Source organism: Lepisma saccharinum, chromosome 22, assembly GCF_977018435.1.
Source record: "Lepisma saccharinum chromosome 22, izLepSacc3.1, whole genome shotgun sequence".
In the NCBI taxonomy this organism is placed as follows: Eukaryota; Metazoa; Arthropoda; class Insecta; order Zygentoma; family Lepismatidae; genus Lepisma; species Lepisma saccharinum.
Genome location: NC_139250.1, coordinates 9,749,989 through 9,777,536, shown reverse-complemented (window position 1 = coordinate 9,777,536; position 27,548 = coordinate 9,749,989). Strand labels below are relative to the sequence as shown.

Here is a 27,548-nt window from a genome sequence, read left to right as displayed (position 1 = left end):
TTAACTCACATTGATCTGCTATAATTGATCTCCTGGGGCTGTTGGCGTGTGTGGATCTAACAGCGAAGTGATTTAAATGAGGATCTAAATCCGGATGGCTGATCTGTCGGCACCAGCTGCCGTCATAAAGAAGACGCGATGTAAATGAAAGCTTATGTGGCAATCCGCATCTGCTAGATGTTACATTTGCGCCCTCTTCCAGTGGCAACATTGGCACCTGGGATCATGATGAGTTGGAGAACTGGTTGCGGCGCGTGGGAGTACCTCCCAGTCGCTCGTTGGAATCTCCTGGTCTGATTGATGAGGCCGCAGAGCCTCTTAGATCATCGGTCTTATCCTGAAGGAGCTTGTCTTACGCTACGAAACCTGATCAAAGGTTTAAAGTAGCTTGTAGCGAGGATGTTGCAAGGAAGTGCTTCAATACTGCTAAGATCTTCAAGGGTTTCCACAGTTTCTGTCTTTAAGGCTTCATTGGAAGTTATTGTGAGAGTCTGTGCGGAGGTCTCTCATTGATTACCATCCAGATAATCCATTCTTTCTCTCCTTCTATCCCAGTATTTGGCATTCTTTCTCTCTTCATTCATCTCTGTGCTTCTCTTGTTTTTTTTTCATATTCTCAACGTCTCTTTGTTTAAGATGCTTCTCTCTCTGCTTGTTTCTCTCTCTCTCTTCCTGGGTGTGTCTGCTTGTTTATCCTTTCTGTCTCTTCCACTCTCTCTCTCTCTCTCTCTCCATCCTGCGTGTGTCTACCCCTCTTTATATACACAGGGTGGCTCAAAAAGTCACTTAACACCCTCGGTACAAGGCCACTGCATTATCAGGCCAAGGGGGGACCACATTGACGCCACCCGCACGGTCGGCGGCCATCTTGATGTTCGCCATCTTGAATTCAACTTCAGAATTTTAAATGGGAAGGGGGTGATATGATATATCAAATCAGGCTAGAATTTCACGAGAAATGCAATGGTGAAGGTTTTTTTCGACGTATCTTTAACCAGTAAAAAGTTATGACTGAATTCTTGTACCAATTTGCTCTTTTTCGAGGTGTTAGAAAAATGCCTTAAAATTAGTTTAGCGCATTGGTAATGCATCAAGATGAAAGTGATGTCTAGGGAGAGAAATTTGCATGCCATTGCACACGATTTTAATCGGATACATCCATGAAGAGCTGCGCATTATGAATAGTTGTCGCGAACAATTTACATCTCTAATCATGCATCTATCTTATAACGATAAAATCTTGCTAATTATCAGGTAAATCAATTAATCATCGTAATAAGCAATAATATGTATTGGATGGTGGCTGTACACCGAGAATTGGACGGCGGAGCGCGGAAGACTAGCCTGTTTCCCGAGAGTAGAGGCCGAGCCTCGGGTAAAGAAATATAAAAATACAACTTTAGTACCAATGGTCAGATTCAACTGAAATTAAAGACAGCCCAGCAGCAGATTATCATCGACGAAATCCCAAAAGCAGAATTTGATAGGAGATAAATTAAGCCCGATATTAAAGGTTAAACAGCGAGACTGGATAACAATAGCTACAGACTCCATGGCACTCTCTTCGGCAGCGAACGTGCAGATTACAATGGGCCCGGTCTTAGGGTAACCTCTCTTCGAGGTGCTTTTGGAGAAGGGTCAAAGAACTCCAAATACACGGGGGAAGATAGCAGGACAAGATACTACAACTTGAGGACGATTTAACAACGCTTGGACAGAGAGGGTACCGTAACGAACCTTTTGAAATAAATAGACGAGCGGAGAAGCGGAAGACACAGTTTTACTCAGATTTTCTTCGACGTGTTATCGTGCACAATCTCTCGCGAACCACCCGCTTAAAGTATCCGCTTTGTGTGTCGCACCGTTCCGTGTTGTGTTTATTTCGCACGTGGCTGTTTACTATCAAGATGGAGTAGAGACAGAGAAAGGCCCCGCTAGGGGGGGCGTCCGACCTAGTTGCCAATCCTTGAAGATGCGGAGATCCAATCTTATCGCCCGGAAGCCAGCTATTGATCACGCCGCCAAGCGACAAAGGTAAGCCGAGAATGGAACGTGCAAATGGATAAGCTTCGTTTGCCCCGTCGTGACATCCAATGAACTCGCTAATCACGTAAACATTACCAAGACATTGCTTATTACGGTGATTAAATTGTATCAACGATAATTTTAACTAGTAAAACCGTACAGCTTTCATTTATCCAAAGTATTTCACATTCAGATTGTACGACGCTATAAATTGTCAATATAATTATATAACAGTGATCCTAGTTAACATCAAAAGTAACAATATAAAGATTAACATTCAATTACAACAACATAAAAGGAGTAGTGTTTTGTCGTACAAGTTAAGCTCCTACCGGAACATGGTTTTCCCGGAAAGCAAAAGTAAATGTCAAATTAAGTACAGTTTAAATCAATGTAGCTAACTTTAAACATGCCGCCGAACTATTATTGTACTAATTACTCATGTCTATTGGATTGCCGAGATATGAATGCGTGAGTGAATGTATGAGTGAAAGGGGCAATGATGTAATGTTTATGCATGTGCTCTTTTATAGAAATTACAGTATATATATAGAACTAACCCTGTGGTGTGATTTGTTCTACCCTATGTAATCTCTTGGGCTCCGACTGATGGCACTTACCCTGGACAAAAGGTAAATAGGTTAATAATGATTGCCTTTTGTTTATTTGTTTAATTGTTTTTGTGGGTTTGACATTACCATTGTAATGTAGAACCAGATCGACGTCAGGCACGTTAAATAAGTAGACGTCGCGTTACAATCTTCCTGTATGTGTCTGATTATTTAGCCGGTTCTCCTGCCTCTCATCTGTTCCTATTTTTTATGCTTTCTGTTTCTCTTTCTTCTTTGCATTTTCTTCCTCTTGCTGTTGCTTGTTTACCCCTGTTTTTAGGTCTGCCCCCCCCTCTCTCTCTCTCTATCTCTCTATTTATCTAGTGTGCTTATGTCTACCCTTCTTTTTTTCACCCTCCCCCTTTCTCTCTCCCTGTATCTATCCATATATTTATCTATCTTCCTGCGTGTGTCTTTTTCTGTCTACCCCTCTATCTGCCCCACCTTCTCTCTCTCTCTCTCTCCCTTTATCTATTTATCTACCTCTATCTTTATGTGTGTCTGATTGGTTCTCTTCTCTCTGGCTCTCCTCTGTTCCTGTATCTTATGCATTCTTCCCTCTCTTCTTTGCATTTCTCTTCCTCTCGTTGTTCTCTTCTCTTTCTCTCACTTTTTCGTTTCTTTGATCTTACTTTCTCTTTGTCTGCTTGTCTTCTCTTTCTTTATCTGCTTCATATTTATCTTCTGTTTATCAGTTTCTCCCCTTTTTCTCGTCGTCTTACTCCCTTTTCTTTTCCGCCTCTGTTTCTCTGAGCATGGATAGATTGCGCATCGTTACTGCGTGGTGGACAGTGAGCACAGCACTCTTAGATTTGAATTCTTGCATTGATTTCAGAGATTTTCTGGGTGAATTGCCAATTGTCCGATCGCTATGTTCAAATTTAGGGATTCATTTTTCAGGACTATTTTTTTTACTATTTTCATAATGTTCTTCCGTTACATGATGGAAATCAAGTAGCTTTCACTATAAGTGTTTCGTGTAATTTAAAACCTCATCCGAATAATGAAGAGCAGTGGTCTTTGATTGGCTACTTTCTTGTCGGTTGCGGAAATAATGTCTAGAAGCAAATTATATCGTCGAGTCAATTTGCATTCTGCTCTCTGATTGGTTCTTTTGGTCCCTTGCGGAAATAATCGCCAGAAGTAAATTATCTTCGAGGCATTCTGCTTTCTGATTGGTTGTTTTCTTGTCAGTTGTGCAAATAAGGTCTAGAAGCAAGCAAGTTTCTACAACGTGGCATCCTCCTCAATGATTGGCTGTTTTCTGTTGGTTGTGAAAAATGTCTAAATGTAAAGAATCCTATGAGGAGCAACTTGACATCGTACTCTCCGATTGGCTGTTTTTTGTCTGTTGTGGAATGTGAAAATAATGTCTAGAAGTAAATTATTCTAAGGACAACGTGTTGTCGGTTGCGGAAATAATGTCTAAAAGAAATTGTCCTAAATGGAACGTGGGATCCTGATATACGATTGGCTATTTGTTGTTGGTTGCGGAAATAATGTCTAAATGTAAATAATCCTATCGGCAACATGGTATCCTGCTCTTATTTTTAACCGGATGCGGGAATAATGTCTAAAATCCAATTACACGTTCAAACACTCTCTATTGTTAAATGTTTATAATTTGTGGTAATAACTTAAGGTATAAGAAAACACTATATAATGAATACATGGAACACGCGCTCATGCTAGACCAAACATAATTAGAAAATCATTATTAAAATCTCAGGGTACCAAAATCATGTGGAACGAGCGGTTAAATCGTGACTCTATCTTATTGTTGAAACTCAACAATGCCGATAAGGGCGAAATAATAAGCGGTGGCCGTGTAATGAAGTGTTTTAAAGAATATTTCCAACACCTCGCACAACAAGGACCCCTTCCGGGATAAAACAAAGCAGGAAATTTATAGAAATAGCCAATCAGAGGAGGGGGGGGGATCGACCCCACACATGATCGTAGGAGAGGCGTAATTATAGATTTTTGGTCCAACACTTTCTTTAACCCCCTGTAACTCCCAGTGCCCCCTCCAGGGGGTGGACCAAGCTATTAATTCTGTGGATGTCCAGTGGAGCCGATTTGTATGGTAATTTGTAAGGGTGGAATCCCAGGGTCGCAAGACACCACCAACTAACTTTCCTCTGAGCGGCTTTCCATCTTCTTCCGTGTCCAAACGGACAGGAAGTGACTGAGGAATCGAAGGATGGGAACCGAATTGCTTGCGGCAGTGAGCGAGTGCAGGGGACGTGAGATAAAAATTCTGGCATCAACTTTTTTTTTCGATCCTTTCGTTCGGATTGGAACTCTGACAAGTTAAGGTATTTTATTCGTCATGTTCTACACACAGTACCGTGTAAATGAGCATTATGCATTTACATGGTGCTTAACAGTCTTGTATCAAGTACCCAGTGGAATAAAACAAGGTTCCTTTCGTATGTCCCACTAACAACAAACCGTCATGCAGTCCTTGGATCTTAAGGGTCTGACTGTAGCTCTCCGGAGTTGAGTTGAGTTCAGAGACTTTGTCTCTGAAAGGACTTTAACTCTCCGGAGTTGAGTTCAGTTCAGTGGCTTTGGCTCTGAAAGGACTATAACTCCTCGGAGTTAAGTTCAAAGGCTTTGGCTCTTAAAGGACTGTAACTCTCCGGAGTTGAGTTGAGTTCAGAGGCTTTGGCTCTGAAAGGACTGTAACTCTGCAGAGTTGAGTTGCGTTCAGATACTTTGGCTCTGAAATGACTGTAACTCTTCGGAGTTGAGTTCAGAGACTTTGGCTCTGAAAGGACCGTATCTTCTCAGAGGGTTTGGCTCTGAAGGGGTTGTAACTCCCCGGAGTTGAGTTCAGAGGCTTTGACTCGGAAGGGACTGTAACTCCTCGGAGTTGATTTCAAAGGCTTTGGCTCTGAAAGGACTGTAACTCCCCGAAGTTGAGTTCAGTTCAGAGTCTTTGTCTCTGAAAGGACTGTAACTCTCCCGAGTTAAGTTAACAGACTTTGGCTCTGAAAGGACTGTAACTCTCCCGAGTTGAGTTCAGAGGCTTTGGCTCTGAAAGGACTGTAACTCTCCCGAGTTGAGTTCAAAGGCTTTGGCTCTGAAAGGACTGCAACTCTCCGGAGTTGAGTTGAGTTCAGAGTCTTTGGCTCTGAAAGGACTGTAACTCTGCAGAATTGAGTTGCGTTCAGATACTTTGGCTCTGAAGGGACTGTAACTCTCCGGAGTTGAGTTCAGAGACTTTAGCTCTGAAAGGACCGTATCTTCTCAGAGGGTTTGGCTCTGAAGGGACTGTAACTCCCTGGAGTTGAGTTCAGATGCTTTGGCTCTGAAAGGACTGTAGAATTGTCGCTCTTTTAACCGCTTGAAAACATTTCTTATCGGTTCACTTGTTGTCGAAAATCTGAACTTTGATAATTGCAATGCAGAAAACTCAACATGGCGTCGTAATTCAAGATGGCGGCGTTCCATGCCGGTCACTTCCACACCCAGTAAACCTTTGTGTGGTGTGGATTCAGTGCTTAAAGAATCAGAAAAAAATAATAGAAGCTTGGGACATTTTTCAGTTGATTTTCTTGACCTCGAAGCTCATTCCACTCTTCACATCAGTTATACTTGACATATGATGAGTTAATCATGGGAGAGGCTACTTTTTTGCCTGGGTGTGCTTCTAGACAATTCATCACATATTCCTCCCCAATCTGTTGATCACGGCGAAAACCAAGTCATTTTTTAAAGAAGGTTCCTGCATATAATTAATGATGTTATTGTAGGAACGCTTTTAAAATTATAATATTATTTACAGCTCCATCTCTTAACAACCAGAGATACTTCAGCAACTGATAAAGATATAATGGTGAAATCTTGCTGATAAAGGATTCTAATGCAAGTTAGTTGCAACATAGGTCATCCTCGTGTTACGGCTAAGAACTAAGAAGCAAACACAAGTGACGTAAATGCCCAGTGGGGGATTCAGCCCCAACTTTTGGTAAATCGCGAAGATAATTAGCTGAAAGTAACGAATGGACATTCTGTTGAGTTTGAGTTTTAAGTTCACTTTATGAACATATAGGCTAATCGGGATTGGATCTACAGTTCAAAGTAGGAACCGAATCATGATGTCCCTCCACCGGCTATCGAACCTGGGACCCCTTGATTACGAGGCGACAACGTTACACGTTAGGGATATTCACAAGGAACACCCATGCCAAGACCGGGACTCGAATCCGTGACCCTCGGGCGCGAGATCGATTAGTTTGATCTATTGATTATCCTCACTGTTGCACCTAGAGCCGCGGTAGACCGTTTGACTGCCGGGAGACCCGGGTTCGATTCCCGGGGTGGTAATCTAAGTTTCGCAATTTTCCTGGCCTTGTCCCCGCATAAAACGTATCTGGGGCTCACCCAACCTCAAATCAATGGGTACCTGGGTGATGAAGGCGGCCGGAGCGCGGTGCTGATCACATCACCTCCATAATGGCCTTACACTCCAATCCCCGAAATGGCACGGTGCTATATGCACGGGAAACGTTTACATCTTACCTTTAACTTACCTGGTTGCACCTAATCTAATGTAATAGGAAAACACACATTTCAATGAAACTAGACATGAATAAGCAAGTAAATACGTTGTGTGATGATGCATTTTTTTGTCTCATTTTAACATTTTCTTTTCATGTTTGCCTGTGTTGTTTTAAATTCTCGGCGTTTGTTTTCCTTTTGCAGGGAGGGAAGAGAATTAAGGACCCTTTCCTGCAAGGAATGGTTTCTAATAGTAACATGATATGGCTATAGTTTAGACGCTAAAGGGGAATTGAAGACAGTTGAAGGCCTCAGACCTCCCACGATGAGAGGACTGACATCTATGTGTAGTGATTGGCAGACGCAAGTAGCAAACTCACTATAAAAGTAGCTAAATTAAGTGTTAGTGCTTGTGCAAAAAGCAAGAAGAGCTATTGTAGATTTGACGATTGTACTGTACAACTATAAAACGAAGCAACTGTGAGGTTTGTCATCTCGATCCACGCCTCCTTAGGAAAACTTAGGTAATTTGCAGTGCTTTGACCTGTCATGGGCCTTTCCGATGACGCAGTGGTAACGTTGTCGACTTGTAGTCGCGAGAAGGTCCCTGGTTCCATAGCCGGTGTAGGCCTAATCCCGATTAGCTTTTCTGTGCATGAAGTGGGCTTAAAAACAAACGGAAATTGCCCGTCATAATAATAATAGTGGATCTGTGGTGATCTAGCCAGAGATAACCTCCATGACGGAATTGTGAGTCCCGGGTTCGAATCCCGGTTAATACAAGGATGCTTATGTTTGTCTGTCCTGAACGAAAAAGTAGAGAATCGACATTAATTCCAGTGGTGTATACGGAGTCCAAGATCTGGGCTATCTCACAATGTCACGTGATCCTAGCTAGGCTATGAATAGAAATAAATTTACCAACTCCTAAGAAATCAGGTTGCCAACTCATGCGAAATCAGGTTGCCAACTCATGAGAAATCAGGTTGCCAACTCATAAGAAATCAGGTTGCCAACTCATAGGAAATCAGGATGCCAACTCATAAGAAATCAGGTTGCCAACTCATAAGAAATCAGGTTGCCAACTCATAAGAAATCAGGTTGCCAATTTCTGATCGATTTTTCTCCTGTATTTTATTCTCTAGACTTCAGGCTTCGCAGATAGCCTAGAATATATGCTCCTGATTATTTCATATGACGTATATGTTGGGGAAGCTGCCGCTTAGGTGTTTTCCTTTCAAAATAAAGAAAAGGTTGGTAGGGTGTCTGACTGCCACGCGGGAACCCGGGTTCGATTCCTGGTGTGGGTGATCTGTTTTTGCTGTTTTATCGCGGCTGTGGGGGTTCACCCAGCTTAAAATGAATGGATACCTGGGGGCAATCCTGGGGGTAAAGGTGGCCGGAAGGTGATGCTGATAACATCACCTACAAAAAGTAGCCGAGATCGAGAATGTGTGGGGCCCTATCCCCACATTCCTCAATATGTGCCCTTATAGCAAAGTGCAAGGGAAACTTCGTCATATCATAATAACAATGACATCGTTGTATGCCCGATAGTGTTGCGCTGCGAAGCTTGGATAGCCCAGGTTCGAATTCCAGATAAAGCATGTGTGTGTGTGCTCTTGTAGATTCTTTGGATGGGCTAGAGCCCACCGTGGGCGAGGCCCCCATCCGTTCTTTAATTTGAAATCTCAATGTGAATCGATACGAAATCTCAGCGATACGTCAGCAGATTATCATATTTAAATAATAATAATAAATTAATAATAGATGATATTTAATAATATAACTTGTCAATCTATTCTTGTAACACACTGCTCCGTAGGAAGAAAGGAAGAATTGCTAATATTATCCATGCCCTTCTTGATTTGAAAATAACACAAGCATGCTCCGTGGCAGTTGGAGCTGCTTTTTTGCTGACATTAAAATCGGGAGTTCAAGGTCAAGGGAAAGAAGAAAGTGCAAGACAAAGTGCTTATTATTCAAGAAAAGAATAAGTGCATAAAAATGCAATTTATCGTCAATTTTTGCGCAAGTGTTTCATATGACAATTACGACAATAATTATAACTTTTTTCCATTACCCTTTAGGCTTAGGGCCCCCCGCTTGTATATTACCTATCTGATTTGACGTATTCATTCAAATTATAACGTTAAATTGAAATTTAAAGCCAGATAAAAACAGAATGTTTCAATTTTATCGTCCATAAAAATTAACTATTTCCGCCTGTCTATTTTTCTCACTTCTATTAATTACATTTTTCATATCAACCCCATGGGACGGGAGGCCCCTTCAAGTGCAAGGCTCCAGGCGGTCGGCTACTTCTCCCAACCCTAGCTACACCACTGCGACACCCACATACGAGAGATAAAGATATACAGGGTGTCGCAAAACTCTTTCAACAACGCTTGGGTGCTGGTAGATATCATAAAAACAAGTAACTTTTCCCTATAAAGTTTACCTCGAAAGCGCTTAGTTTCTGCGCTATAAGCGCTTAAAATCTATCCTGTACGTGTGCAACCCAACACAGCAAACGCTTGCTCTGACATAACTACCAGGGGCGCGTGGCAGGGTTGCCACTAGCGTTCCTCGTTAAGAGAGACGACTTGAAAACAACAACTTGGGAGTCTTGCCTGAGCAAAATCCAAAACATTAATGATACTTGCGATGTTGTAAGAAGCATTGACAGTATTTATAAACTGACAAAGACAAATAATGGGCAGACTGAAATTCAAGATTACTCATTCTAAAATATCTCCATAATTGATTGATTGATTTGGTTTATTTTAATTCACTTTTCTGCAACCTTTGGCTAATCGCGAAGATGAAGATGATATGATGAAATAACAAATGACACCAATGTCTAGGCCAGGATTTAAACCCGAGATACCTGGCGCCGTAGCGAGCTGTGCTAACCACATCACCACGGAGTGTTTCGTGTATCATGCGATATCAACAATTGCAAGGGACACGTGAAATAGTGAAATCCACGAACGAACAAATGTAAACATGATGTGTTTGCTGCCTCGTTTCGAACACGCAGAGCCGCCCCCCGTGCCGGAGTGGTTAGCACATCGCGCTACGACGCCAAAGGTTCCGGGTTCGAATCCTGGCCTGGGCATGGATGTTTGTGAGTGTCCATTCATCAATTTCATCATATCATCACTCATCCCCATCTTTGCAAATGAGCCAAAAGTGGCACAAAAAGCGAAGTAAAATGAAGCAAATCAATCAATCAATGGATGAATCAATCAATAAATTAAATGAGCATTGCAATTATTTCCTTATGAGACGAAGACTGTCAATAACGCTAGCACAGATAGGAATAATTTTCTAATAAATAAATTGTAATAACATTACAGTCTGCGTGTTCGAGACGAGGCAGCAAACACATCATGTTTACATTTGTTCGTTCGTGGATTTCACTATTTCACGTGTCCCTTGCAATTGTTGATATCGCATGATACACGAAACACTCCGTGGTGATGTGGTTAGCACAGCTCGCTACGGCGCCAGGTATCTCGGGTTTAAATCCTGACCTAGACATTGGTGTCATTTGTTATTTCATCATATCATCCTCATCTTCGCGATTAGCCAAAGGTTGCAGAAAAGTGAATTAAAATAAACCAAATCAATCAATCAATTATGGAGATATTTTAGAATGAGTAATCTTGAATTTCAGTCTGCCCATTATTTGTCTTTGTCAGTTTATAAATACTGTCAATGCTTCTTACAACATCGCAAGTATCATTAATGTTTTGGATTTTGCTCAGGCAAGACTCCCAAGTTGTTGTTTTCAAGTCGTCTCTCTTAACGAGAAACGCTAGTGGCAACCCTGCCACGCGCCCCTGGTAGTTATGTCAGAGCAAGCGTTTGCTGTGTTGGGTTGCACACGTACAGGATAGATTTTAAGCGCTTATAGCGCAGAAACTAAGCGCTTTCGAGGTAAACTTTATAGGGAAAAGTTACTTGTTTTTATGATATCTACCAGCACCCAAGCGTTGTTGAAAGAGTTTTGCGACACCCTGTATAAGCAGGAAAACCGGTGCACTGACCTCTTGCTGAGAGTCCCCATTCGCAAGAAGTTTTGTAATAACCCGCTAAGAGGCGCTGAGAGGCACTATTCGCAATCTTGCTTCCACTTATTCTAACATACAGAACAAGAGATGGCACTGCTAAATATCTTTATCTGTGCACATATCCACTGACTCATTGTTACTCAAAATAGAGAACACTAACGGAAAGAGGAGAACAAGGAAAGTACAGCAATCAAAAATCGCCAAATAAAGTTATTATTATTATTATTGATAATATTATTGTGTCAGCGTCCTCTTACCGGGGAGCCATATCATTTGCATTAATGTCCAGATTGTGTATAAAATTTCGTATCTTGTCATTCTATTCTCCCTATTGACGATCTTGAATTCGATTTTGATGTTTGGAAGAGAATGAGTTTCATGTCAACACTGTACCACCTATATTTACACAGGAATAGTATGTTTAAGAATGTCTCCATAGATGGCAGAATAGTAATACAATTCTCTTAAGTTGATTAAACGTTGATTTCAAATTGTACATTTTTCTCCTGTTTCTAGAAAATATATAGTTTCTTAAAGAAGATTAAAAATGTTTTTTTGTGTGTGTAATTATATGTTGCTTTAAAGGGAAAAAAATATAAAGAAGAAGAGAAGACTTAGTAGATAATTATTATAATCATCATAATCATATAAGCTGCCATTAGATTGCACTGAAATTATTGTGATATGCAGTACTTGGAATATTTTTGTACCGAGGCTGGAAAATTTGATCTTGCCTCGCTTTAAATCGAATATATTATAATGTACATTTTTTTTATATATATAATGTAACGCCCATGTTGAAAGTTTTTAGATGAGTGTGCAGTACGTGGCATTTTCATCTGAAACTTATAATACTATTTCAACTAGGGTGAGGGGGGGGGTGAAATTCACAATAATGATAGATTTAACTGAAGAGATTTCTTCGATTTCATGAAATTCATGTCAAGTGCTGAGCTGAAGTATGTGTAGTATCAACTCAACTGACATGTTCAACTGAATCGAACTCTTCGTTCTTCGTGAATCTCCTGTCAGTTGACATGTTCAACTGAGTCGAACTCTTCGTTCTTCATAAATCTCCTGTCAGTTGACATGTTCAACTGAATAGAACTCTTCGTTCTTCGTGAATCTCCTGTCAGTTGACATGTTCAACTGAATCGAACTCTTCGTTCTTCGTGAATCTCCTGTCAATTGATATGTTCAACTGAATCGAACTTCACGTTCTTCATAAATCTCCTGTCAGTTGACATGTTCAACTGAATCGAACTCTTCGTTCTTCATGAATCTCCTGTCAATTGGTATGTTCAACTGAATCGAACTTCACGTTCTTCATAAATCTCCTGTCAGTTGACATGTTCAACTGAATAGAACTCTTCGTTCTTCGTGAATCTCCTGTCAGTTGACATGTTCAACTGAATCGAACTTCACGTTCTTCATAAATCTCCTGTCAGTTGACATGTTCAACTGAATCGAACTCTTCGTTCTTCATAAATCTCCTGTCAGTTGACATGTTCAACTGAATCGAACTCTTCGTTCTTCATAAATCTCCTGTGAATTTACATGTTCAACTGAATCGAACTCTTCGTTCTTCATAAATCTCCTGTCAGTTGACATGTTCAACTGAATCGAACTCTTCGTTCTTCATAAATCTCCTGTGAATTTACATGTTCAACTGAATCGAACTCTTCGTTCTTCATAAATCACCTGTCAGTTGACATGTTCAACTGAATTGAACTCTTCGTTCTTCATGAATCTCCTGTCAGTTGACGTGTTCAACTGAATTGAACTCTTCACTATGAACAATCGTCATCATTCTGACTATACAATCAAGTGGCGAGGACATGAAATCAAACTAGGGAGGAGGAACATAAACTACCAGAATAATGATATTGAAAAATAATTCAGTACCTACACGTTTATATATACGTGTAATGAAAGGAGTCGTGATAGAAGAGGAAATACTATTAATATGAGCAGTCACTACCAGAACAAAATAGCAAACAAATGAAGAGATGGAGCAGAAAAAAATACGAATGAAAATAACACTAAATATATAAAAGCGCTCACAAAGAAAATAAAAGCAAAACGTAATACAGACGCATATGAATTTGAATGGGGACCACGTTTTAAATATCTAGGGACAACAATTAATAATTTCAGTGATATATTTAATTAAATAAGTGCATGAATAAAAGCAGAAAATATAGCACACTATGGTAATAAAATATTAGTGACAAACTATAAATACATTGATTGAGCCAATAGTTACATATAGTTGGGAAACATGGACAGAAGAAACTGATGTAGCAAAGTTGATGGACCTAGAAAGATAAATATTGGGAACAAACATGGATTGACGCAATAGCAAAATGCAGTGCAGAGAGTTGAAACAAATAAGTAATTATGAAGATTAATGGTACAAAGAAATATAATAAGAGATACAAAATCTCAAAGAAACAGATGGTTAGGCCTTTTAGAACATGTGGAAAGTATACAGATAATAACCAAGTGATGAAGGAAAGAACAGTTTGACACAGTATCGTCAAGCAAACTGAAGCCCATAAAGGGATGTATTAAGAAGAAGAAGAAGCAGAAGAACCTATTCGTTATTCTCATTTACTTCGTGCTCTTCTTGATCCAGTTTTACAACCGAGACGAGTGCGACCAGAAATCGCAAGTCATGCTGGGTAAAAAAAGAATCTTAGGTAGATGTGAAGAGGTCCCTGGCTGAGATGGGTGGGAGTATGGGTGGGAAGAAGATATTACCGGTTGCTAAAATGATTTCTTCCTACGCCTCTTCCTATGTTCCCAGTACCGGAAGACTGTTTTCCCTGTGCTCCTTGTCTCTTCCTCTTAAAAGCGGGGAAGAGATTAAGATTTCTTCAACTGGTGTAGAACATCAATAATTCTCTGCTAACACTGGCGACATGAAAGCTGCATGTTTTTAGATAAATGTTCGTTAGATATTCGCCATCCACTGCAACAACAAAATTAATGTACACAAAACCACGCGAGAAATAGTTCCTTTAGTATACTTTAGTCGCGGTGTTGTTGCCCATGAATATATTGGTCGTATCTATACAGGTCATGATATAATATAGCAGTTACGTAGAATGTCATGGCTTTATCACATTAAGTAAAGTAGAAGTAAGAAGCGCGGACTGCAGAGAAGACGCTGCACACGATTGGTCCGCTTCGTACAACTCGAACACTTGGCTCTCTCTCGTCTTGCTGAAGTTGAGAGTGACGTTAGCCCCCTTAAGAACGGAAGACCATCCACAACTCATCTGGTGAATATACCCAGCTGAACTGGTAGATATTCCGAGAAACTCTTGTCGTGATTCGAATGAGATGTTATCTATAATTAAGTTAGATTAATACGTACTTTCGGTCTGCAAGCATTATGAGTTTTTGTTAACTTTTTAACATATCCACTTTGCTGCTTTTAACAGTGTTTAAGTAAAATCCTTGCTTGAATTAAAATCATTTCCTAGTAAGTTGACAAACTGAGTTAATGAGGGAAAAAATAGTAAACAGTTTGCCAACCCATATATTTCCAAGCGACCGTGTCGGAAAGCGAGCGATTTCCGAGAGCGTGGAACACAAATTTTGAGTCACCTTGACTTCATCATACAGATATAGCGACTGAGGAATGTACTCAGGAAAAGACCAACCCTTAATTGTCTCCCCTCACCCAGTAAACCCTTTATTTCTCCCACCAGAAAGATGCACCTGGTTAATTCATTTCTTCCACCCTCAGGGGCTTTATCACCGATTCTGCTGTTGTCCTACCAAACCGCTTCAAGATGAACAACCAACAGGATATATTGCCCTCTAGAGGGAACCACCCTTTGGAGTCTCACCCCCACTGTGTGACTTAGGGGAAGATTAATTGTAGGTGCCGCCCCATTCGTAATTGGATTAGGTTTTTGAGTGAGAAATCTGGCCTGGAGGATCATTTCTCCGACTTCTTGCATGGGTGAAATGTTAGTTTGCGTCCTCCTTGTCGAAGTGTGTTCGTTGCCATGCGTGGATTAGATTTATTGAGGTTCTGCGTTATGGGAATCAGCATTCAAGGTGTTTACTTGTAAATAAATCTGGTATCTAAATGGTACACGCCTTCTAATATTTCTTAGCTGCTACAATGCTGTCTTGATTGACAATGGTAACGAGACGAAACTTGGCAAAGTCGTGTCTCGTCTTTCGTTCTCGGTTCCGTCTCGTGTCTCGAAATAAACATATACAACGTTTGTACCCCCCCCCCCACCCGATGGCGTTGTGGTAACGTCATCGACTTCTAATCTAGGTGTCCCGGGTTCGATACCCAGTAGAAGCACCTTGAACAGTGTTTCGGATTCCACTTTAAACTGTACGTCCAGTCCCGATTAGCCTTTCTGTGCATAAATCGTCTTTTTAAAGTACACTTTATGCACAGAAGGGCAAGCGGGACTGGATCTACAGTTTAAAGTGGGATCAGAAAGCACTATGTGCCTCAACCTGGTATCTAACCCGAGACCAAATGATTACAAGGCGACCACGTTACCACTACACCATCGGGGAGGCTCTGAAACGTGCATTACACAAACTTTCACGACTTTACAGAATTCACAAAGGAAAAAAGGTTTTTTAAATATTATTATCATGTTTGACGTCTGGTTTGAGCAATGAGCAATTATATGATGAAATTGGTGAAGGGAGAGAGAGAGAGAGAGAGAGAGAGAGAGAGAGGGAGAAAGAAAGAAAAAGGCTCTCATTCTCTCTCTCTCTCTCTCTCTCTCTCCCACCTATCTTTTTCTTTCTCTTCCTCTTCTCCCTGAAAGAGGAAGAGAGAGAAAGAAAAGAAGAGAGAACGAGGGAGAGAAGGAGAGAGAAGATAGAGAGATAGAGTGAGAGAGAGATATAGAAAGAGAGAAGAAAGTAAAAAGAGAGAGAGGATGAAAGCAGAGAGAGAGAGAGGGGGTAGGGGGGCTCTCTCTCTCTCCCTCTCTCTGAAGAAAGAGAAGAAAAGAAGAGAGAGAATCCTTCCTACTTGCCCATTTCCTGCTTCTCATCCTCAGAAAGAGAGAGAGAGAGAGAGAGAGGAGAAAGAGAGAAAGGTGCAGAGAGAGAGAGAGAGAGAGGGAGGAGAGAGAAAGAGAGAGGGGGAGAGAAAGGGGGGCAGTTTCTGTCATCTCTCTTTCTTTCTTCTCTTTCTTTCTCTCTGTCTCTCTCTCTGAGCTCTCTTTCTCTCTCTCTCTCTATCTTGGAAAAGAGAAGGAAAGGAACAGAGAAAGGGAGAGAGAGAGAGAGTGTGAGAGAGAGAAAGAAACTTTTCTTTTCTCTTCGAGAGAGAGAGAGAGAGAGAGAGAGAGAGAGAGAGAGAGAGGGAAAAGAGAAAGAAAAAGGACATCCCTGAGAAAAATCCTGCAATACTGACGACTTAACGTTTGGCAGTTGCAAGAGCTTGCTGGGACAAAACTCAAATCACACTGTTTAGTACTGTAATGGTGCCCAGGAACCTTCAGGCAGCCTATCCATTGAAGGTGCGTTAAAGATACCAATCTTTGGACTCCTGGTCTTCCATCTTCTTGCCACTCAGGCTCCTTCAGAAGGAACACGTGTGGAACGGAAAGATTGGGCGGAGGCCCTAGGAAACATCAAGTGGCTCTTTCCGTCTGGCTTTGTTTCCCCCCTTTCGACGGCAATCAACGGACACCACAACTTAATTAACAGTCATTGAGGAGCCACTGGGCGATGGCGGTGCTAAGTGATGTGTCTAATTGGACGAAGGGTGGACACCGAAACAAATGGCACTCCTTCTTTCCGGATCGCTGCCATCTTGAGGAAAAACATTGCTGACCTGTCTGATTTGGGAGATTCATGGCTTGTTTCACACCTGACTTTCAGAATGATTATGAATGGAAAGGCACGTTTAAGTGAGTCGCTGAACACTAGATGGCAGTGTTTTAGTTTTTGTATTTCTTTTCTGTTTTTTGGTAACCTTCTTAGACTTTGATACTATAATCATTTCTGATATTTAGATATTATTAGTGTATTTCCAAAGAAGCTTCAATATTAATGCATTTTGTAGTTTTGTTTATTTTGTTTTAGTTTTCTCTTTGTTCTCGCAGATTCTCCTATTCTTTTACTTCCTGAAAATAATTACCGTATCACCTGTTGCCAGGTGATACGGTAATTATTTTCAGGAAGTAAAAGAATAGGAGAATCTGCGAGAACAAAGAGAAAACTAAAACACTCAGTTCGTAATAGAACTGCAACTACAGACAGAACCTCGAGCGACAGTTGCAGAGGTAACAGAAGCCAGATCATCATACTACGCCACTACCACAACTTTAAAAACAGATGGGAGTCAAGGAAACGGTGCTTCTACAAGAAAAACTTCAAGAAAATTCAACTGTCAACTGTCTGTTGCCAAAACAAAACAGACAAACGGTCCTGTAAAGGACCAAAAATCTACGTAGGACCTTTTAAGGACCAAACTACTGGTTCTCCACAGAACCACCAATCCAGACCGAGCTTCAAGCGACAGTTCCAGAAGTAACCAGGGACAAAACCACAGCCACACGCCACTACCAGAACCGTCTCCAACAAAACAGATGGAAGTCTAGGAAACGGAACTTCAATATGAAGAAAAACAAGAAAAATTTCATTCATTCATGTTGCTATTATATGTATACATTCAACTCTTTGAATCATCCTTTGTCTATAAGAAAATTACAGAGATTTTAAGAAATGTGAGGAATGATAGTACATAAATTAAGTTACAAAATTACTAATAGAGTGACAATAATATAGACACAAAGAAAGTTAATATGATAGTAATAGTGACATTATTTTATGGTAAAGAGAAAATATGTGAAGTAGTAGGTAACATGTAATAATTATAATGATAATAGTAAACGGAGAAAATAATAAAAATCACCAAGAGAAGTAAAAATTTTCCTAAGTGGCCCTTCACTAGTTTTGATCCCGTTGCTGTTCCAACAGATATTGCTTCGGGTTTCTTGTAAACATGTTATGAGTATTGACAGATTTCAACGAGGTTAGCATTCTCTGGACGCCATTACTGAACGATTTATTGTACTGTGCAGCGTATAAATACAACTCATGCAGAAGGCTTGCGCGCAAGATTCTTGCACATCTGCCATTGGAATGACCAATAGAATTTCCCAAAAACCACGTTCATTTGTTTGAATTGCCTTCGTTCTTACAGCGCACAGAGAGTAAACTTGTAGTTAAGTTCTTCCCGGAAACAACCTTATACTAACGCTGTCTTTTTATTTCTTCTTTCCCTACTTCTGACGAGTATTGACGCAGCCTTTCCACCTGTCAGCCAGCCGTTTTACTCAAACACCACCCTGCGCTTCGTCATTCCGAAAAGTCATCAGGATGTGAAGGGAGAAGCGATGTGTGCAGGTGGACAGGTGCACGTTGTCGTTGCCATGGTTTTTCAAGGAAGCGTTCCACCGGAGTAGAAAAATACTGCTTCCATTCACTCTCTTTAACAAATTGATTTAGTCGTTGGGGAAGTTAGAAGGGAGAGGAACAGGGAAGAAAAGGGAAGTGACGTGGGAAACTTTTCATTTTTTTCCTCGGTGTGAACGAAATGAAGACCTTAGCCTATCTTCCAATCGGGAGAGACTATTTTGTATCTTGGGTATTGTGTCGATATTCTTAGGTACGTTTTTCATACAGGAAATGTTTGTCAAGTGCGTGGTAACATTGGGAAAACATTTGAGAAACATTTGACATTCTCCTGGGAAACATTTGGCATGGACTTGAGAAACATTTTGAAATCACATAGGAAACATTTGCCATACATTTGAGAAACATTTGGCATTAGTGTGCGATACATTTACATTTGGCATACACTTGGGGAAACATTTGTCTTTCTCTTGGCAAAACTTTGACATGCCCCTAGGAAACAATTGGCACTCACAAGGAAAACATTTGGCAGGCAGTTGGTAAAATTTGGAATACGTTAAAAAATATATTTGACATTCTCCTGGGAAACATTTGGTATACACTTTGGAAACATTTTACAAGAACATGGGAAACATGTGGCGAAACATTTGAGAAACATTTGGCTTTCACTTAGCAAACTTTGGCGTGTCCTTAGGATACAATTGGTATTCACATGGAAAACATTTGGCAAGCAGTTGGTAAAATTTAGATTACGTTTGAGAAACATTTTATATTCTCCTGGGAAACATTTGACATACGCTTGGGAAATATTTGGCATACACTTTTGAAACAATTGGCTTACGTCGGGAAACATTTGGCATTAAGTCGTAATTATTTCGCATACTCTGCGTTGACAAGATACAGAGTGACTCAAACCAAATTATATCCAACGAAGTGTTACTATGTTAGACCAGTACATCTGCAACATACATGTTAAAATTTGGTCAAATGCAGTCACAAGAGTACCACACGCTCCACTGCGCAGAACAAATGTTCGAAGTGGCATCGTCCGCATAGAGGCGGCACACGTCGGGTTCTCTCAGAATGTTTTGGAATGTAGCATGAAGCTACATGTATGGTGTGCATTGTTGTGCATCTACGCGTAAACAACGATAGTCTACATTCTACACGTAGACTATTTTATACACGTAGATTACGTAATCTATGTAAACAACATGGCGAGAGGTGATAACTTAGAAAGGGGCGCCGTGGAAGTAAAACAAAATTATACTGGGTATCAGTTGCTGATGTGTGAGGAGAACTTTTCATACTCTTTCTTCCAAATTCGAACAATTTCTCACCTAGGAAAAAAACTAATATAGGAAATATTCTAGTGTTTTATGTGGAAAAGACCACTCTTGCCTCACGACTGCCATCTGTTGTTGTTTTTTGCATACTCTTTATCATCTTCCATTAGAAGAGAAGATAAATTTTGTTGTAAATAGGATTCTTTTCATTTCGTTAGGATCCAATATAGTTGAAAATGTCACTTTTCTTTCATGAAACCCTTAAAAATTCATTTTAATGCACTTTAGATTGTCTACGTAGTCTATGTAAACTACAACCCAATGTAATCTACGCGTAGATTACGTGTAGACAACGCATGTAGACGTAAACTTATAGTCTACGGTACATCACTGGTGGTGTGTGATATGGTGTTCCGATAGTTCCGCTCAGCGAAATATCCGCTCACACTTCCAAGAACCGTTAATGACCCTCCCCCACCCTAAAGAAATGAAATATTCATGTATTATATTTATTTAATATTTTATTCCCATCACACTTTTTCCAGGCTGTGGACTGGCTAAATAATTGAAATATCTTTCAACTATTTCAGCCTGTTTAAAATCTGCTTATAAAAACTTTGTTATTATTTTCTTGCTAGAGAGCTTTGTCATATCATCGTTTATCGAGTTTACTGCAGCTTTTTTAAGAATGATATCGCTCTGAAACACTATTTAATTTTGCCTGTTTCTTCGTACCTTTTTACTGTGTTCTCGATTCTTGCATCCAGCTTTTGGTATGCAGTTTTCCTTCTCTTTCCCTCAAAATTTAACTGTGATCTCATGTACGGTAAGCCTGTATTTTCCGCTTGTTCCACGTCTCTGAGATTTGGTCGTCGAAGTAGGTTGTTTAGGCGATTATGCCATCCTTAAACAGCATTCGTAGTTCGGTGACGTCTCTTGTAGCACGTCCAAACTTCGACAGGAATTTCTTCATTTTCCAGCCATCTCTCGACAAAATAATAAAAAAAACTTCGATAACTTTGTGTGGACGGGAGCCTCTGATAGGATCTCTAACTAACCATCTATTATGTCTTCAGGTTTCAGGAATGGTAACGATGGACACATTTGAATATGTTGACGAATTTCCTCGTTTTCTCGGTATTCTCGTGTTAAGCCAAGCTCTTGGAACTTTCGCCACAGGCATTTCTTCATATGGAAGTAGCAGCCATTCACTTCGACGGATGGAAACACTTCTTTGAGGGCTGAAATTGCCGCAGCTTCAAAATCTACATTAACTATCTTAGGTTTCAATCCTGGCACAGCTTCTAAGATGTCCTGAAATAGTCTTACATAAGTATCCTTCTTTTTGTTTGGCAACAAAGCAAACACGATCGCCTCTTCGTTGCTGCTCTCAAAATCAGCGTGAATTGTGTAAATTTGGCAGAACTGCTTGAACTTTTAAACGTTCTTTCCATGAAAAAGTTGTCATAAATCTGTAAGCTCTCTCTTCCTTTGTCTTCGCTCAGAATAGTAATTCTTTCACTTGAAGTATCGTCTTTTAAAAGAAAACTGCTTCCGTCTGAGTCTTCGGTTCGTTCTGGTTGCCTCGTGCTGTACACCTATGGTGGTATAGGATCCTCCTGGCAGCAGACTGGCTTGGCATTTCGGTCACGAGGTCGTGGCCTCTATTATGAAGATCTCCCAGCTTTTCTTAGTAAATTTTTAGTATGGGAGTGTCTTCTTCTCAAGCTCTCTTCTTTGCCTGTAATCAGATAAGGCATTTTTTTAAAACTTCAACATGAAACACATTGTTCAAACTTGTAACTAATAGTTCTATAGTTTTAATTGAAGTTTCTGTTATTTTTGCAATTCCTGTAAGTGGCAGGGGGAAATGTAAATTACTAGTTCACCTGATGTAAACTCTTCTCTACTTCGAGGCGCGCTTCATCCGGGGCTCCACATGAATGTTCAGTGACACTTACTTCACTGTCCCTACTTTTCAATGCCGCGTGACCCTTCTTCGATTGCTCCCGGAGACATCGCCGTTTGCTGTACTCCTGTACTGCCGGTACGCGCAGCCTTCATAGTTCGCGCGAGGCTCTGCCTTTAGGAGTTGTAAGAATCTCCATAGTCCACCACACAAAAGTCACACCTGAAATGAAATGAAATAAATAGTTAGTGGCATTGCTCTCAGCGGTGAGTCATACGCAGGTGAGCTTCTTTCCTCCAGGAAGCTGAGGAAATTTTCACTGAGCGCATTTTTCATACAATCGTGTAATAACGCAACTGCAGCTGAGATTGTGAAACCATTGAAGAATAAGCCAAAACACGTCACTCAAGAAGTCTCTGACAACAAGTACAAAACCGTTCTGATGAAGAGAAACTGGCCTATTATAGCTGAAGTCTTGAACGTAGTGCCAGTTCGGCATCTTTGACACAACCCCAGAGGAAGCTGACCAGACCCGTATCTGGTTTCGAGCCACCACCCTGTTTTTCGGCAAAGCGCTGTTGTCACTTTTGGCTGCAGTGTTTAGACATCCATTCATTCACTGCCAGGTTGTACTCCCAACGTCTTTATATTGTATAAAAAAGTAGCACAATACCATAACACAACCTAGCAAAGATAACGCAACCGCAACTTTGCGTTCAAAAATCTCTAACTGAAACTGAATTAGCAACATCTCGTTTAGTCCACGTGGACTTGACGAGAGCTGTCATCACTTGGACGAACGCTATTGGTGGGAAAGGTTTCAAGGGACGATTTATTGGACTCCACGTGGGCCTGACATGTGGTTGTTAGGGTGAAAACTGATCTTTCGGAACTTTCTTTGAAGTAAAGTGGTGTTGGAATCAGGACGACAAGTATACCACCTTTGTTTTGAGTATAGTTTTTCTTGGGCCATCCTGTATAATGCATGACAATCGTCGATGGAATTTGTTTAAGTCCATATTATGCTCACATATGCTAATGTGGACTTGACTTGCAGCTTAGAGTGGAATCCGAACCACTGAGCCAGGGATCGAACCCGGGACTCCTTGATTACAAGCTAAAAGCTTTTGTCATGGAATGGGTTGAAACGTCTCGCCATGTCCTCGTGGCCATTCCAGTCAGGATATTGACCAGGGTCTGTGGACAAACTACAACTTTGTTCCTTATCGGGGAACACGGATACTTGCTCTATCGGCAGTATCATCATTTCGCTCGAGCGACTTCGAGAAAGGAAATACGAGGAACTCCCGGAGTGCCAGCATTCCCAGATAACCAAGGCGTGGCATTGACATCACCCTAAAACTCTCATATGGGCGCGGATGAACGAAGATGCCGTCATAGCTCGGGCAGAGTCCTCTATTTATCTTCTTACATCAGCCTTGTAAAAATGCTGTTTCGAATCCACATATCACACGCATGCGCGTGGCAGGACGCGTGCTGTGTTTTTTTCCTTTCGCGAAAATGTTAACGAGACGCAATCAATTGCCCCAGAGCGACTGCGTATGGAAAATTTTTGCTACAGTCACTTGTTAATGATTGCCCTCGTGGCAGAGGTTGGGAGCGAGTCAGGCTGGGCTGGGCAAGAATAGGGTTTATGTATCTGTCTGGAAGAGGAATTTGTAGGAAATGCTCCAACCGCCCACTCAGGTCAAATGGATACAATGTTGCAATGTAAGTCCATTCACAGTTTGCCCTGCTGCCAATAGATGGCACTGATGAACGCTGTCGATAATTATAAGCTTTTCTGTAATTTTGTCAACCAAGGGTCTTTAATATGATTCCAACAAAGCCGCAACAATGGAATTTACGAACGACAGCAATCTATTTTATCAATGTTGGCAGTACTACAACAATTTTCAACAGTATATATCTTTTCTTCCATTGTTTGTGCTAAGATTACTCCCTATGATCTCAATTATTACGAGAAACTTAAATTTTCTTTATTTGAGTTTCGTATTCAAGATGACTTTTGATATTGTGAGAGTTTACGATTGAAGTTTTTCTTGAGATCTGATATGGTTATTCTTGTCTTATTAATGTGTTGAGTTTATACTTAGGAATTTCTTGCGAAACATTCGGGATTTACTTGGAAACATTTTCTACATGCAGTTAGTAAACATACTGCATATACTTGGGAATCATTTGGCGTGTACTGTTTACGAAACATTGAAAATACGCTTCGCAAAGTTTCTACAAGCTCTTTGGGAACAATCTGGTCTACATTCGCCATATTTTCATATCCCTGAGGAACTATGGGCGTGTGCTTATATGCACTTGGCATACGCGTGAGAAACCTTTGGCATTCACTTTGGAAACATTTGGCATACGCGTAGGAAACATTTGGCATGTGCTTTGGGGAACATTTGGTATATGTCTGGGAAACATTTGGTATATGTCTGGGAAACATTTGGTATACGCTTGGGAAACATTAGGCATACACGTGGGAAACATTTGGCATACGCGTGGAAAACGTTTGACATATGCTTTGGAAACATTTGGCATACGCTTGGGAAACATTTGGCATATACGTGGGAAATATTTAGAATACGATTGGGAAACATTTAGCATACGCTTGGTAAACATTTGACATGTGTTTGGGAAACATTTGGCGTACGCTTGCTAAATATTTGACATACGCTTGGGAATCATTTGGCATGTGCTTGGGAAACATTTGGCGTAAGCTTGGGAAATTTGTGTCAGACTCTCGGAAAACATTTTTTCTCATATTTTGTAAATTTGTGCGTGAGAGAGAAAAAAATAGCTCACCAAGCCAAACGCCTCATAAGGTATTTACTTCTCTGAATTCGGATCTATTAACTTACATAGCTTCGTAATATTGCTCTTCAAACCTTATCATCGTTTCATCTTCTGCTCTCAAGAACGCACTACAACCATCAACGCATTAAGAGCCTGGAAACTTGCGACATTATCCAAGTCTGATGACACGGCTTTGACATCACTAGAAGCCTGCTTCCAAATGTTATGTGCATATCTCTGCTTCGTTGAAATTGGGACGCCTTAACCCTTGATATTGCATAAGACCGGCACATCAAACGCCCACGTGTTCCCCGCAACAGACCATCTTCTGTCCCTTAAGGAGTTTCCTGGAGGCATATCAGGAACCTCTTCGATAGCAGCTCGCAGACATGGAGGAAATCTTGAGAGTGGGCGGGTTTGAGAGATTCACAGAATCCTCCTCAGTATATCTTGCGTAGGGGTTTTGCTTGGAACCATGTCAAACGGAATGGTTCATTTCAAGTATGTTCAAAGTGCTTTTTCTTCCTGATTTCGGTATTTTTAAAGTATTTCCGGGCTAGCTGTGTCGATTTTATTTAGGGGTTGCACTACTGGTCGTATCGTGGCCACAGTGGTCCTGTCGGTAAGGTGTCTGACTGTTATTCGAGAGACCCGAAATCGATTGCAGGCTGGGAATGTTTTCCGGCTATGCCCCTTGCGTAATATGGCTCTGGGATTCACCCAGCCTGGAACCCCAAGGATAGTCGGTGTTAATGGTAGAGAGCGAGAATGTGTGGGGTCCGATCTCCACACCCTGTTCACACCTTCACGACACTGTGCAATGCACATAGCTTTAGAATTTTTCTGTTTTGTTTTTCTTTCGTTTCAGATTTCTGTGTTTCGTTATATTTTGTCCTGTGTGTGCGTTTGTTTTGTGTCATTTTCTTTTAATTGTTCTCTTGCACATGTTTTCTGTAGTGCTACACATGATCAGAAAGTAAGGTCCAAACTATAAGTACAAACTACAAAAGGAACATTAGTGGTAAAATACACATGAAAAACAGATAAAAACATTATGCTAATCTGTCACGTTTTCAAAATTTCCATGGGCCCGACCCTGTGGCCGAGTGGTTAGCACATCGCGCTGCGACGCCAAGGGTCCCGGGTTCGAATCCCGGTCGGGCTTGGTTGTTTGTGAATGTCCATTCATCAATTTCATCATTTCATCACTCATCCCCATCTTCGCAAATTAGCCAAGAGGCACAAAACGCGAAGTAAAATAAACTAAATCAAATCAAAATTTCCATGTATTTATCATCCCGTAAGCCCACCTAATTTCACAATATCAAATTCCACATAAATTGCATTATATTCTTAAAGTTTGAACAAGCTCTCATTAAATTCACATTTATTATCTTGTAAACGTAAAATTAGTTTTTAGAATTGTAATAGCTACATTGCAGTTTTGCTAATATTTATGGTTTATTTCAAGATATTGGAACTGTTAACTCACAAATCATTTACAGTACTGTTGAAAAATTATGTATTGTTTCTATGTATTTCAAAACTTCCTTTTCATCAATAATAAATTTCTCATAATTTACTTATAATTATTATGCAATCTCACGTTACGTTTAGTAATGTATTCCAATTAAAACAGCTATTTTTCAATCAGTTTTTTTAAAGTGTTAGATACTAAAGCCTGATCGTCGCTCATATTCAGTAATTTTTAATTGTAATAATTCCAACTAAAATTTTTACTATGGAGTAATGTGGCACGGAAGGAATTGCTGGATAAATAATGAATAATTATTATTTTGTATCTATACAAGTCTTAAACTGTGAAAGATTCTCCAAATTTTCATCGATATTGTACACATTTCTTTACTTTCACAATATAATATGTAGTAAGGTCACTATCAGATTTCCCTTGTGCACTCTATTGTTAAAATCTACAACTCAATAATATTTTTTAACATCTGCTTCTTTTGTTATGTTCTATTGAAACCTGTTGTTGTATACCAAAGCTTTTTTTCTTACTGTTGGATGGAAGAAAACATCCCCCTGTGACGTTCTGTGCTTTTCTTTTGTTTCATTTTGTTTGTGTTTTGTTTATTTCCAGGGATTTGAGTCTGGTGATGACGAAGACATACGATTCGATGACATAGTAAGTAATGTCTTGCTGGGAACAAAAAGGAACGTAGCTGGAACGTTTTTGTTGGAACGTTCCTCACCTAACAGACTCAAATTCTAATGTGGTTATGGTTTTTTGTAGATTTGGATGCCTAACAAATTAATCCCTGTTTGACTAAAAAATGACGTATATGAGGGGCATTGATTTGGAATAACCTTTAAGTGTAAATGTGTGATTGTTCGGTGGCCATGCCTGTGTGGTAAGGTAGTGCAAGGCACATTTGGAACAAGCATGGTAGTAGCTTTGGATTGTTGCAGGGATTCCTAAGTAGGTTATGATTTATTATTTGTGGTTATTAATAATAATCTTCCTATGCCATACTGAACTAACATATTTATTTCTCACAGATTTTTTGGTATGTGGCAGAAAGAGTGCTCATAAATGTCCATCATTAATATTTGCATTTTTGTTTTTAGTCCACTTTAAGCATAGAAAGACTAAAGAGATATGGAATATTTAATTAATCGAGATTGAATGAAAAGGAATAGGCTACTCAGTTTCGTAACAGTCGAACAGACCAGAATTAAAGTTACCCAAACTCAGAGCCCTCTGTAGCCTGTTTGAGGCATCGTAGAACTCTGAAATTTGGTGAATCCACCATGCAGACCCTGTAGAAAAGTGTGGCGATAAAAAAAAATAACAGTTCAATTTTCCGTCACCAGGTTGAAATGTGGCGCTGCACTTCCATGATGGGTTGTAATAATGACGTAAACTGCT

At 40.3% G+C, this 27,548-nt stretch overlaps 1 protein-coding gene across 4 annotated transcripts in view; it reads left to right on the top strand.

The window, feature by feature from the left end:
- Mp (collagen XV/XVIII-type protein multiplexin) overlaps positions 1–27,548 on the top strand; it is a 739,732-nt gene that overhangs the window by 551,774 nt on the left and 160,410 nt on the right. For all 4 annotated transcript variants that reach the window (XM_083143962.1, XM_083143961.1, XM_083143960.1 and 1 more), the window contains exon 5: positions 26,760–26,804. In XM_083143962.1, coding sequence (XP_083000088.1) covers positions 26,760–26,804 — 45 coding nt within the window. The remainder of the gene's footprint in view (positions 1–26,759; positions 26,805–27,548) is intronic.